At 48.5% G+C, this 14,211-nt stretch overlaps 1 protein-coding gene across 2 annotated transcripts in view; it reads left to right on the top strand.

The window, feature by feature from the left end:
* The window catches only part of ARMC1 (armadillo repeat containing 1), a 515,376-nt gene extending 502,020 nt beyond the window's left edge, over window positions 1-13,356 (top strand). For both annotated transcript variants that reach the window (XM_069621117.1, XM_069621116.1), the window contains exon 7: window positions 11,195-13,356. In XM_069621117.1, coding sequence (XP_069477218.1) covers window positions 11,195-11,386 — 192 coding nt within the window. In that variant the 3' untranslated portion in view covers window positions 11,387-13,356. The remainder of the gene's footprint in view (window positions 1-11,194) is intronic.
* The last annotated feature ends 855 nt before the right edge of the window (window positions 13,357-14,211 follow it).

Raw genomic sequence — 14,211 nt, 5'->3', positions numbered from 1 at the left:
GAGAAAGGGGAAAGCACAGAGACAATATGAAGGGTCATACGTCTGGCGAAGGCACGACAAAGAGGATGTTGGTGAGAGTTTCTTTGGAGGAGGCACTGGTGTAGGTATCGGTGATGGGGAGGCCTGGGTTGGAGACCAGGATGTCCTTTTTAAACTTCTTCCTACCAGATTTACTGAGGAGAGCAGGATAGTCAATTGAGAAGCAGTTAAAAAAGATAGGAGAGACAGAGAGCACCATAGAGTAGCTGAGTGAGAAGGGCGGTGGAAGGGAGAGGGCAAGCCACTAGCAAAGGTCACTGGGGTAGGCAGACCCGACAGCGAGAGGCAAGCACGTTGGGCAATAGGATAGACGACAACACTCAGGATAAGAGTTTTCAAAAAGCGCTGGTTTGAGACAGGTAGGAGGGCACACCTAAGTTTGAGGATCCTAAATAGGGGAGAAAAGGCCAAGGTTTCACAATGCAATTTTTTAAATACTGATACAATGCATATTAAACAGACGGGGAGAAAACAATCGGTAGGCAGGCGGAGGTAATGCCCCGGCTGCAACACCTGGTCACATGTTGCACTATGCTTCTGCCTACCCTGTCCCCTGCCGAGACCACAGTTCCACTACCTTTTTTGGTACACTTATACCACTGGATACCAGTGGTGTTAGACCATTCTAGGAAGAGATTTTCCGAGCCTGGGGACAAGAGCTGAACAACAGCTTTTATTTATGTTTGGAAGATGGGATTGACTCTTAACAGGAATAAGAGTCAAGATAAGAAGTGACCCACCTTCACAGAGGGTGGGTATGATTGTTTCAGAATGGGCGCAGTGGAGGAATAACAGGAAAACACTTCTAGAAGTTGGCACAGAAAACATCTGGATAGTTTCGTCCATTGACATGCTTTTCCACTGATAGGGAGAATGGGGCAGCCAAAGCAGTCTGAGGGGAAAAGAGAGCCAGAAAGTAAGTCTGACCAGGAAAGCAGCATGACATAGTTGTATGAGGGTGAAAGGTGAAGACTTGAAAATATGGCCTAGGGTATGGCCAAGATACTGTTAGGAGAGCAGAGATGGAAGGTAGGTTCGGCCAGTGCTCAAATATTGAAATCCCTGAGAACAAAAGTGTATGTAAGATGAGTAAGGTTGTCCTAAAATCCTTCATGAATAGAGGGTCGGGCATAGCCGTTATAGAGGGACAAGAGTGTAGAGGCTATCGGGGAGAGACAAACGGAAAGAGCTTTGCAGCAGAAATCGATGCACTAATGATAGGTGAGATGTGGTCTTTGAAAATGAAGGCAACCCCACCACTGTGCATATTTGGCTCATGTAGGCAGGTGTTTTGAAGGCCAGGAGGCACAACAGCCTCTGTTAATATATTATAGTTACCAAGCTGTTAATTGACAAAATGCATGTGTGTCAGTGACAGAGGCTTCATATTGGGCTTCATGGTGCCACTAGGAAGAAGCCAGTTGATACAAGTAACCTTTTGTCACTGGCTGTGTTTTTTTTATGTCCCTTCTTTCTCTACTAACCATACTCTCTGTGACACCAACTCGTTCCTCTTCCCGTGGACTGCCGGCCTAGCTGCTTCCTGGCCAGCCAGGACCACCTGCTTCTGGCTGTCTATGCTCTGTTTTTTTCCTTCTTAAATCTTCTCTGCTTCCTCACCACTCCATCTGTTTCGCCACCTTCTGATTTTGTGGAGGTCCGTGTAACTCTCTATCGCTCTTGCTCTCCCTCCGCTCCTCCCATCCCCCCACCGTTCTTTACCTGGGAGTCCCCTTTTGCATGCCTGGTCCGCAGCTTGTCAACGTTTAGCTCTATGCCTTTCTATCTCCTTGACAAGCACCTTCTGCTCTCCCTCTAAAGTTGCATCCCTCCTTGGTACAACCTACTTTCCCTCTCCTGATATTGTCACCTTACATGCCACGGCTGATGTTAGCACCTCTTTCCCCCGCTCTTCTTGAGACTACCTCCCCCGTACTTTAGTGATGTTACCAACTCCTTCCTTGTCAGTTTGGATACCACTTCATCTTTCCTTTGTTGGTTGGCCATATTTATAGGCTGTTCCCTCCTACCTTTGGGTGGGTCTTTTGATAAAGTAATGCACCTGCAGGGGTACTTGAATTAAGTTTTGGATTGCTTAGGGTTTGGGTGTTCTGTTGGTCTAGTGGGATGAAGAGGGACTGGCGAGCAATGTGATTTGTTCTCTGCCAGGTACTGGGGGACTGAGTCAAGGTTACATGGGGTTCTTCCTCGTACCACCCCAGGGTGTTTTCCAGTCACCTTAGTCAACCCTCCTCCTGGCCCCAGACTCTGGCAGAGGACCTCATGAGTGTCTAGATTGAGTACTATTAGTTCCTTCTCCAGGCTTTCCCTTTTCACAATCTGTTCTGGGTTTCTTTCTCAGCTCTGTCACATTCTGCTCAGATGATTGTCTCTCTGTAATTGGCAACACAGATTGGCTCTGTTCCAGGAACCCGGGCTCATTCCTCTGGTCTTCCTTCTTGTGCCTACTTGAACAGTCCCATCTATAGTGGAGAACATCAGTGTTTATTTTCTGGCGAATTAAATGTTCTTACACTTCAATAATCTGATTTTGATAACCTCTGCGGTGCGATTTACACAAGTCTCTTCGTATTTCAGCGGCTCTTTTCAGAGAGACCAATGGTGTAGTAGCACGGTTTCCTGCGTTTGTCCCACGTTACCAATCTGTAATGAATTAGTAACTAGTTGTCATTCTATGTAACATTTTTCTCTACCCTGCTAATTTGCCACCTGCAGATTAAGGTCTGCATGCCCTTAGTGGGTGCCCACTATGCCTATTACCTGACACACCTTATACAGGCTCCGAGACTACTATGGTGTTGATTTGGCTCAGTATAAAAAAAAAGTATTAACAAAGCACAACACATGACAGCAAGTGAACTATGGCTACACCATATTTGGGTTGCCATGCATCAAAACACACCTAGTATTCGTCAAAAAGGTGCAGCACCTGTACTTGTTTGTGAACATGAGTTTAGGATCACATAGTTGTGTTGCTAGTGCATACTTGTAAACCTAAATAAGATATACATACTATTTGAACACATTCAAGTACAAAGGGAGTAATGTTTTTGGGGTATAGGGAGAGCATTAAATGTGATGAGAGGTGGGGGGGGACTTGAATTTCACCAAACAATATTTCAGGTGGGACCTAGGAGGTGTCTGGCAAAATTGTGTTGTGTTTAATTAATGAGCAATTGAAAATGCCTACCAAAAAAATCAATTGTAATCAAGAAAATCTGTGTGTTAAAGTAGCTGCTGCAGAGATTTAATTGTGCCTCAGAGGTCATGATTTCACTTCAGTAAAATGCTGGTGGATAACTAATGTGGTTACTGTACCAGCTTGGGTGATGTGGCGCAGGTAATTCCTCCAAAACCGAACTGTGGTCCCACTCTCGCTATGCTAATCCACCCATCCTCACAAGACCTATGTTCTTCAGTTTACTACTCTAAAATAAGAAAATATATTTTCATAGTTGAGAGGTGCTTTTTAACAAAAAGGGTCCTCGTCCCAGCTACGGCAAAGGATGCACCATTTCTGAATAGGAGGGGGTGAATCTGCTTGTGCTTGGAAGAGGCAGGGAAATCCTTTTGGGCAGACCCTGTGTTGAGGCAGAATGTAATGCCCTGTCGGTGGCCAGCTTACTTGAAGCCATTTAGGTACACTGCTTTACCAATGAATGGGATACATTATTTGACATCTGATACAAAATTACTGCTTGTGAAAATCGCTACTTCTCCAGCATGGGGTCTGGCATGGATTCACATGCTCATGAATATTCCCCGTCGTCAGGCTGGGAATCCTCGGTAAAGAAAAATCAGTATCAGTTTCGTTTCTGATCTGTCTTTCGTAGTAGTAACCAATCACTGATCTCTGCGTCATACTGACCACAGCCAATGACTGCCCTCTCCCTAAGCCCCGCCTCTGGCAGCCATCTTCAGATTTTTACCGCACGTTCAAGTGTTGGGATCCCCGTGCTATTGCTCTCGAGCGTTAGTGCTTTTTTCGCGCTTTTTCTTAGCAAAATGTTCTCTTTTTCGGTCAAAAGAGCCTCAAGCTCCACCGTTTCTTTATCCGATCAACGGGGACCCGTGTCGGATTCTTCTACGCCCCTCAAGGGTGAAGATTTCGTCGAGCCACGCTTTTGGAGGACTCCAGAAGTTTCTCAGGCCCTTCTCGAGCATGGCCCAGGAGAAGGGAAGCTCGACGCCCGGAAAGCTGTTCAGGGTCTGCCCTGGATGCCAGCTTCAGAATGTCTTTAAGGAGGACGAACACTCCCTTTGCCTTTACTGCCTGCATGAAGACAAGACGCACATGGAGAAGGACTGTGCGTTTTGCGGCAATATGTCGGAGCGGACCATGAAGGACCGCCATCAGCGTCTCGCCAACTGGCTGGAAGGAAAGAGCCCGTCAGGCGAGAAGAAGAAGAAGTCCGAGCGGTCTTCTAAGACCTTTGAGGGCGCCCCGGCGACGGGGGTCCAACAGAAGGCCAAGCACCGTGAGTGCGCTGGCACCGGGAGCGCCGAACGCTCTGTCTATATGGGCGCCAGGCAGGGCGCATCCTCCCCGGCGCCATCAACCACGAGCCAACGCTCTGGCAAGAGGAAGGCCGAGCACCCGGCGAAGCTCCTGGAGAGACCCCGGTCGTGCTCGAAGGCCCCATCGGAGGGGGAGCGAGGTGGTGACCCTCCCCGCCAAGGAGAAGGCGGTGAGCGCACCTAAGGTGGCGAAAGCCTTGATCCATCCGGCCAAGGCCTCTATCGAGACAGTCACGGCGGCCCTGGCTCAGCCTGTGGAGGCTACACCAGTGGTGGCGACCTCAGGGCCCAGAATCTCCCTGCCACCGCGGAGGGAGTCCTCTTTCATGCCCATTGACAGGACCCCCGTGAAACCTCCGACGGAGAAGAGAAAGGGGGGGGCAGGAGGTCGTCGTGGATTCGGCTTCAACCTCTGAGGAGGAGCTGATCGAAGTCTTAGGCCACGGCGCTGGCGTGGAGGAAGACCATCCTGTCGGGAGGGACCCCGACGTGGGAGACGACGAGAACGTCGAGGGTGCCGACGGAACCCCCTCAACCAGTGCCGCAAGACAACTCGGCGGCCATTTTGTTGGCTATACAGTCCTTATGCTCGGAGATGAGGACGAGACTGCCGTTACCACCAACGGAGGAACCGCTCCCAACGGGGGACCCGGAGCCAGGCCCTTCTGGGAGCCCTCCTCTTAAGAGAAGAAGGATTCATCCTCCACCTCCTTTTCAACCTTCGCGCCCTGCTCAGCCCTCCTCCCCGTCCACGACACGTGGGGATGATACGGGGACTGACACGGCCGCGACGGGTACTGACGACGAGGTTTACGACGAGGATCTCCCGTCGTCACCTCCCACCCGGGCTTCCCCGCCCGACGAGATTGGATCGTTTCACGCCATGATCGCCAGGGCATCCGAGCTTTTCCAGCTCTGCCCGGAAGAGAAGAAGGAAGGTTTCCTTTATCAACGGCGCGAGACCAAGAGGAAGACGGTCCTCGCTGTACCTCTACTGGACGATATCTGGGATGAGGGTCTCGCCCTCCTCAAGAACCCATCCATAACGCTGGCTAGAAGGGATCGGTACGAGAAGAAGTACCGGGTCCCGAACGCGGCCCCCTTGTGCCTTCGGGCACAGCCGACCCCGGACTCGGTCGTCTCCGCGGCGGCTAGGAAGAAAGCGGGGGGAGGGGGGGGGCGGCCTCTACGTCAACCTCCCCGCCGGACGGCGAGGGAAAGAAATTGGACACGATGGGACGCAGTCATCTCATTGGCAGCGACGACGATTAAGGCTGCAAACGCCTTGGCTATCGTAGCCCGCTGCGACAGGGAGTTGTGGTACAAACTCGCCCCCCTGCTGGACTTCCTACCAGAGGACAAGAGGGCAGAGGCCCTAGAGATCTTGCAGGAAGGAGAAGTGGCGTCGGATCAAGCCATTACGATAGCGACGGACATCGCGGACACTGGATTTCGCCAGTTGGGCAACGGCGTGTGCCTTAGGCGGCGTGGATGGCTCAAGGCTACTGACTTTCGTCAGGACGTGCAGACCAGAGTCTTGGACATGCCTTTCGACGGGAGCAACCTGTTTGGGAAAACAGTGGACGATTCCCTACAGGCCATCAGGGCGGACACGGAGACGGCCCGGGCTCTTGGTGTTCTCCAGCAACGACGGCCGCCCTTTCGGAGCAGCAGAGGCAAACAGGGTGCCTCCAAAGGTTCCAGCGGCGGATTTTCCACCTATCGTCAAGCGGCCCGTTCGTCGTCACAGGAAGCCTACAGGGGACGAGGCAAGTCGGGCGGACCCCGCCGTCGTCGCCAAGGAGGACAAGGCGGCAAAGCCTCGTCGAAGCAGGACTGAACCGGCTGTGGGGTCGGGCCCCCACCGAAGCACCCCGGTGGGAGGCCGGCTGGCGAGCTTCGTCAGCGTGTGGGAGTCCATCTCCACCGACCGTTGGGTGCTGGACGCCCTGGCTCAGGGTCACGCGCTCAAGTTTCTAAAGAGGTGCCCGCGCGTCCCCCCCGTGGCCAGGAAGGAACATCACGTCCCTCAACTTCTCTTGGAGGTAAGGGCGATGCTCAGGAAGGGCGCTATCGAGCTCGTCCCAAAGAGGCTTCGGGGCTCCGGAGTTTACTCAAGATACTTCCTCGTGAAGAAGAAGACGGGAGGATGGCGTCCCATCCTGGACCTACGACGACTGAACAAATTCATCAAGGCACAGAAGTTCAGGATGGTCACCCTCCAACATGTCCTGGGTCAACTGGAGGAGGGCGATTTCCTGTCGTTGGATTTGGAGGATGCCTACTTCCATAGCCCCATCCTAAAGGGACACCGAAAGTTTCTCAGATTCGTGGTCCAAGGGCGTCACTACCAGTTCAGAGCCCTTCCCTTCGGATTGAGGTCGGCACCCAGGGTATTCACCAAGTGCCTCGCACCGGTGGCGGCGCGGCTGCGCCTAGAGGGGATCCACGTCTACCCTACCTGGACGTGTGGCTCATCCGAGCGAAGACGAGGGAGCTCACCGTGGAGCACACGGCAAGGACCGTCCAACTACTCACGGACCTGGGATTCTCCATAAACTACGCCAAGTCCCACCTGGTGCCCGCGCAAGACGCACTGTTTCTGGGAGCGAAGCTCGACACAGTGTCGCTTCTGGCCTCTCCGTCGGAGGAAAGGACGAGGGCCATCTTGGGCCAGGTGCAGCGGATGCTAGTTGCGGACGTGGCCAGGGTGAGGTCCATCAAGTCCCTCCTCGGAAGGATGTCTTCTTGCATTTATCTCATCCGCCTGTACAGGCTCAGGATGCGCCCATTGCAGGAGTTCCTGGACGCTCGCTGGATCACACTCGACAAGAGTTTCCGACGAGCGATCCGGTGGTGGGGCACCCGCGCGCATCTGACGGCGGGCATGGACTTCCAGACCCCTGGCCACCAGGAGACGGTGACCACGGATGCCTCCCTGGAAGGGTGGGGAGCGCACACCGAAAATCTGCACGCAAGAGGCCTTTGGCTTCCGACGGAGAAGTCCCTCCATATCAACGTCCTGGAGCTCCGTGCAGTGTTTTGGGCCCTCAGGTCCTTTCTTCCGTCCCTCAAGGGCAAGGTGGTGAGGATCTTCACCGACAACACCACCACCATGTTCTACATCAGGAAGCAGGGCGGTACCAGATCCCCAGCCCTGTCCAAGGAGGCGCAGGATCTGTGGCATTGGGCCGTCGCCCAAGGGATGTTTCTGGTGCCGTTTCATCTGGCAGGAATAAAAAACACCATCGCCGACTCGCTTAGCAGAGAGCTGCGCTCGTGCCACGAGTGGGAACTACGACAGGATCTAGTGGACCGCCTCTTCCGACGGTGGGGCACACCCCAGATCGATCTGTTCGCGACGGTGACGAACTCCAAGTGCCGGTGGTTCGCCAGCAGGTTTCCCCAGCCGAGGAGCATGGGCAATGCTTTCTCGTTCCCCTGGGAGGGCCTGTTTCTATACGCGTTCCCTCCATTGCTGTTGCTGATCCGGCTCATCAACCAGCTCAAGAGGTCACGGTGCAGGATGATCCTCGTCGCACCTGCGTGGCCGAGGCAGATATGGTTCCCGGACCTTCTGGACTTGTCAGCGTCCCCGTCAATCAAGCTGCCAGTGGACGCGGATCTTCTCTCCAGGGAAGGAGGCGCCATCCTCCATCATGACCCGAAGTCGCTGAACTTGCAGGCCTGGCTCCTGCAGCGTTAGAGTTTGTAGGCTACGACATACCGGCCGACTGCAGAGAGGTTCTTGCAAAGGCCAGGGCGTCCTCAACTCTTAAATGCTATGGACACAAATGGAAGAGGTTCTCTGTCTGGTGCCACGCACAGAAGATTAACCCTCTACGGATTACGGCTTCCCAGGTACTGCCGTACCTACTGACGCTGGCCAAGGCTGGACTGGCGCACGCGTCCATCAAGATTCATCTTGCTGCGATCTCCCGATACACCAGAACCACGGGGCGGACGTCTTTGTGGTCTCATCGTCTGGTGAAAGAATTCATGAAGGGACTGTTCAGATCGTTCCCGCCGGTGAAGGCTCCGGCCCCGGCGTTGGGAGCTCAACGTGGTGCTGACCAAGCTCATGGGACCGCCGTTCGAGCCTCTGCACTCGGCTCCGTTGAAGTTCTTGTCGTGGAAAACAGCGTTTCTTGTGGCCATCACCTCTGCACGACGGGTGGGAGAGATCCAGGCCCTTTCCTGCAAGCTCCCGTACTTGACTTTTCACGACACGAGGGTAGTGCTCAGGACGCACCCCTCCTTCATGCCCAAGGTGCCGTCGGACTTCCACCTCAACGAACCCTTGGTGTTGCCTATTTTCTTCCCGTCGCCTTCGTCGCCGGCTGAAAGGACTTTGCACTCGCTGGATGTGGCTAGAGCGCTGAAGTTCTACGTGGACCGCACAAAGTGTTTTCGGAAGACGTCACAACTTTTTGTGAACTTTGGACCTGTCAATCAGGGGAAGGCTCTCTCGAAGGCCTCCATTTCCAGATGGCTCTCCGGCTGTATCATGTACTGTCATCGGTTGGCAAACTGACCGCTGCCTGGCCCTCCGAGAGCCCATTCCACCAGAGCGATCGCAGCTACCACGGCGTTCCTATCTGGTGTGCCCTTGCTGGACATCTGCAGGGCTGCTACATGGAGGTCGACGCACACCTTCACGAAATCCTACTGCGTCGATCGGGATTCCAGGGAGGAGTCCAGGGTCGGCCAAGCAGTGCTGCGCAACCTGTTCGCCTAAGGTGAGCCTGGTGAGGAGGTAAGAATTGCTTAATGTTGAGTTTTGGATATAATGCTTAATGTTGAGCCTTTGCCACCTCCCGTGGTTGTGCATGTGTGTACTGCTATGTATTCTTTTATTCATGAGCATGTGAATCCATGCCAGACCCCATGCTGGAGAAGGAACAAGTTACTTACCTGTAACTGTTGTTCTCCAGCATGGGTCTGGCATGGATTCACATGCGAACCCTCCCGCCTACCCCTCTGCGGCTCTTCACTTGGTCATACTGCCACTTCACGTGCTACCAAATCTAAAGATGGCTGCCAGAGGCGGGGCTTAGGGAGAGGGCAGTCATTGGCTGTGGTCAGTATGACGCAGAGATCAGTGATTGGTTACTACTACGAAAGACAGATCAGAAACGAAACTGATACTGATTTTTCTTTACCGAGGATTCCCAGCCTGACGACGGGGAATATTCATGAGCATGTGAATCCCTGCCAGACCCATGCTGGAGAACAACAGTTACAGGTAAGTAACTTGTTCCTTATAGACATATTTGGTTCCACCCGACTGCCAAAATGAGTGACAACATAACTGGTTTATCTGGATTTGTTTGTGCATGTGAGAAGCAGAGTGCATTGTCCATTTTTGTCAAAGCATTACAACGTTCACCTCATCCTGAGTGTCAATCATTTAACCAGATGTGTTGGAACTGAAACACTAGAGAATTATCTGGTTGTGTGCCGATTGGCCGCGAGGCATGATGCGGGTGCTTATTCAAATTGTTTTTCAGCCTTTTATGACTTTTGGCATATGTTTGGGGAGGGCAGAATCCTATCTTGAATGGTGATTCCAAATATGTTTTCTTTTTTGGTCTCCCTTGTAGTCTTTGTGCTTGTGTCTGGATCTTTGGTGGAAACCGAATTGGCTCATAATTGTGTGCAACATTTCTGTTCAGTTGTCATCAGTGTGTTGAAAAACTCTGATTTTGCTTTTTATTGCATACATTCTTAAGCATTAAAAGTTTTTATTTTATCATAGAATACATAATGTACATACACACATTAGATTATGTAGTTGGTAAATGATAATGTCAGTGAGCGATGATCTAAGCAGACAAAGAAATTATCAACATGGAACTGGAGTCCAAAGGCAAACCTCGACATAATTATTCCAGAAGGTTGATATAAGATTATATTAAAAAATTGTTGTAAGTAGAGTATAATAGTATGAAAGTAATAAGTGCACAAATCATGTGTAGTGTCAAGCATACTGATTCAGCCATACAGATCTAAGAATTGACCCCAAAACGCTTGATACACATCAGTCACCCCTCTTCTTGTAAATGATTTGCTCAATTGTTGACAAGGTCAGCCATTCATGGGTCCATTAAATGTGCTCTACCTACAGTACGGGTTATTGCAACAGTGCAGTGTTCATGCTTCATATGAGTTTACTCTAAAATGTACCTTTGGAAAAGCGTTAACTTGAATAAAATTACAATGTATAGCAAAGTTGAAAGAACTGCAAGACCGAGGAGTTAAACCTTTTTCACACTAATTGCGTAGATGAGCAGCCTTTCTGTCCTAGCCAGTCAGAAACAACGGAACACTGAGTTAAATTAATCCTAGAGTGTCAACCAGTTCCAAGGAGTTGGATGACTGAAGTGTTTTTTAACATAAGGGTGACTTAGCCCATCTCTAAGGTAATGGCATGTTCACTGTGAGTAAGAACTTCATTGGTGAAAAAGTGGAATCTAACCATGAAGAGTAAAGGCAGTTTACCTATAGAGTACAGACTATGCTCCAGAGATGCTCTCGTTTTTAGTACCGAATTTTAGCTTAATTGATGGTTAACCCATTATTTATATTAATACTTAATTTTAATGTTGCCTTTCAGATGTTGGTTCCTTTTCAAGATACTTCAGTGGAAGTTGAACAAAATACAGATTTGCCAGACTATTTGCCAGAAGATGAAAGCCCTTCAAAAGAGCAGGACAAGGCGGTGTCCCGTGTTGGGTCCCACATGGAGGGTGGCAGCAGCTGGTTCAGCACGGCTACAAACTTTCTATCACGATCCTTCTATTGGTGACCGGGGTTTGAGGATAAATGCCTGTGTGAACCAAAAGGGGCTGTGGAAGGGGGCACGTTCTCAGATTCTTTGAACTGCCAAGTGCAATTTGCAATAAAATCCATTTCGTTTTTAGAAGACCAATATTTATGCTGCAGTTTTAATTTTGTCAAACATTTTACCTGGTGACACAGTAGGAAATGGTATTTTGTTTCCAAACACCTTTTATTGTCTCAATTTTGTACACTGGTTTGTAAATATATTGCTCTTATGTTTCTTGCCTTTTTCTTTTATGAGGCCAAATGAATGTCCTAGTGTCACTCCTGTAGGCATCTGCGGCTGCCTAAGGATGATGAACCAAACGGTAACCTTCAAGGACCCTTTGAGTGTGACTACACATGGAGCAAGTCGGTCTCAGGACTGATCCATTCATATATTCTTAATTGGCTCTCTATTTTTGTTTTACAAGTCACATGTCTTTTAAAATATTTGTTTGCCTTATTTCATATTTTCTGAAGGTTTTTCTCACTCTTGGTCTACAGGGTTAGTCTGATCCTCTTTTTTGTTTTTATGGCATCTCTGCAACTCTGTCCTCGCCGCACTGTGGAAATGTTGCAGTGGAAGGTGATTGGAGGCATAGATCTGCAGTGTATCTACTGTGCAGTATGTTCAGTCAAAGCAATGATATTTTTAAAGAGCACTGATTACAAAGTAGTATTTTGATCATAGGGAATTTCAGAATATAAGTACTAGAGTCCTGTGTGCATCAATATTCTGTTGGATCCTATACCACTAGTGCACAGGAAGATTTTACAAAAAGTAATTGAGAGGTAATAGAAGGTTTATGCCAGACATAAACATACGCTAAAACCAATGCTTACACAATGTTTTTCATTACTTGTGCAAAATGTTCGCTGCGATTTGCTGCTGTTATAAGCTAGTTGGGATCACGACACTACAGCATTTGTATATATAATTGTTTTCTTCTTAGTCTGTTAGCCGTTATTCTTTCACTAAATCCTATTGATTCTTATAAAATGGATACGATTGAAGCTTAACGAAACAAACGAACACTTCATTATTCCTTGGTGTCTGTTTTACACCATCACTTGAAAGTTTCTAGAACATTCTGTGCTTTAATACCTTCCACCTCAACATGCCTTGTTTTGCACCAGTGTTTTTACTTTGATATTTGAGGTTTTTGTTACAAAGAGGTATTTTCACCCATGTCCCCTTTTCGTAAGAGGCCAGGTGAGGATATCATGCCTTCATTGCCAGTGTAGCCTACTTAAAAATAATTGTTTTAAAAGGTAGGATTGCGTTCTTTGACTAGGTAATTTTTTAAAAACAAAACAGTATTCATAAAGAACGCTGAATAATCCTACTCTTAGTGATGCAACCCATGTGGCCTGGGTTTAATTTGAGGGTGATTGCATGTTGTACTGCATCCTTTTTCATTTGAAGTAGAGGCAGCTTTTTTGCTTTCGATATTTCTTTCAGAGTTGGAGGTTAGGTATACGCAAATGCAGTAAAACACATGCAATCTTTATTGCAAAGGGTTCAACACTGTTTAGGATGTGTTATCCTTAAACATTTAGTATTTGTACAGCAGAATGTAAACGTTTTATTTCTCTTCATAATGTACGCACATTTGTGAAATACAAGCTTGCAAGGGCATGTATTGCGACTGCTGAGAATACGTATTTATTAATCTCCATGGCTTGCTTGAATATTCTGATGTTAAATGTCAAATAATTCCCTGGTAAAGCAACGGAAGCAAACAATTGTTTATGGTTTTACATTTTCAGTCCTGTGTAACTTTTAAACTATCTACATTGATTATTAATGGTTAAATTAATCTTCCAGTTTAGAGATTTGTTTTCAAATACACTTATGCATTCTTGCCGATATTACAGCTCTCGTAGAACATTTAAAGCACCTGTAAATTATTTTTGACCTATGGTGTGTGAAATAAACTAAAATGACAAAAATGTGTTTGGTTTGTTGGTCTATTTTGCTTATTTCGTAAGTATTTCTTCCTACACTTAACAAAATTGCATTAACATCAAATGAAAGGGTCACCCTCAAACCTGCAGTATACCCCAGTATCTTGATTTATTGGCAGTTGTGTTAGCTGCGTATGTAGATGCTTACTGACAGAGGTCCATTTGGAAAAGCAAACTACATGTGCCACTCTCTAAAATTGCTCTTGCCCAGATTGACTATTGATGGGCTGCCTCAAAATTCATACTACCTTTCTCTGGTAACTTGTCTCCCTGATTGTTGCAGGTTGCAATTTCATATCGCATATCAATACTGTTTAGGTAACTTCAAAGTTTCTGTTCTGACACTGAACGCTCACCTTATTTGTAAAACCATTGTTTGACATTATTCATTGTTACCACCATAATTTCAGCTGCCTGTATCGCTAGAAAACGTCCTCAATTGGCGCACCCAGCAAATGGAACGCACTGTGATTGGACACTGTCAATAGATTTGTTTCTCCAGTATTCTTTGATCTGGGAGACAAGATCTCTGAGGTACTCGTGCTTTTAAGTGTTGGTAGGTTTATTGAAATGTCAAACTGCCAAATGGAAGACACTATGGTGAAGTAGTTTGTCGCATTTGAGGCCAGGTGGTGGTAGTATTTATATGGCGGTAAATTTCCTTCAGTGAATTTTCCAGGGGCCCGATGACTTCTTAAAAGGAGAGTACTTTTCATTTGTTAGGTGTACTGATTTAAGAATGTGCAGAATGCTTGTGAAGACTGGATGCAAGACATGGTTTGTCAGCTCAGGAGAAGGTAAAATATGGCAGGAGGAAATTGCAAGACGTATTTTGAGACA

This window comes from Ambystoma mexicanum, chromosome 5q, assembly GCF_040938575.1.
Source record: "Ambystoma mexicanum isolate Mex_15411 chromosome 5q, UKY_AmexF1_1, whole genome shotgun sequence".
In the NCBI taxonomy this organism is placed as follows: domain Eukaryota; kingdom Metazoa; phylum Chordata; class Amphibia; order Caudata; family Ambystomatidae; genus Ambystoma; species Ambystoma mexicanum.
Note: the sequence above shows the minus strand (reverse complement) of the source record. Positions and strands in the feature narration are given on the sequence as shown.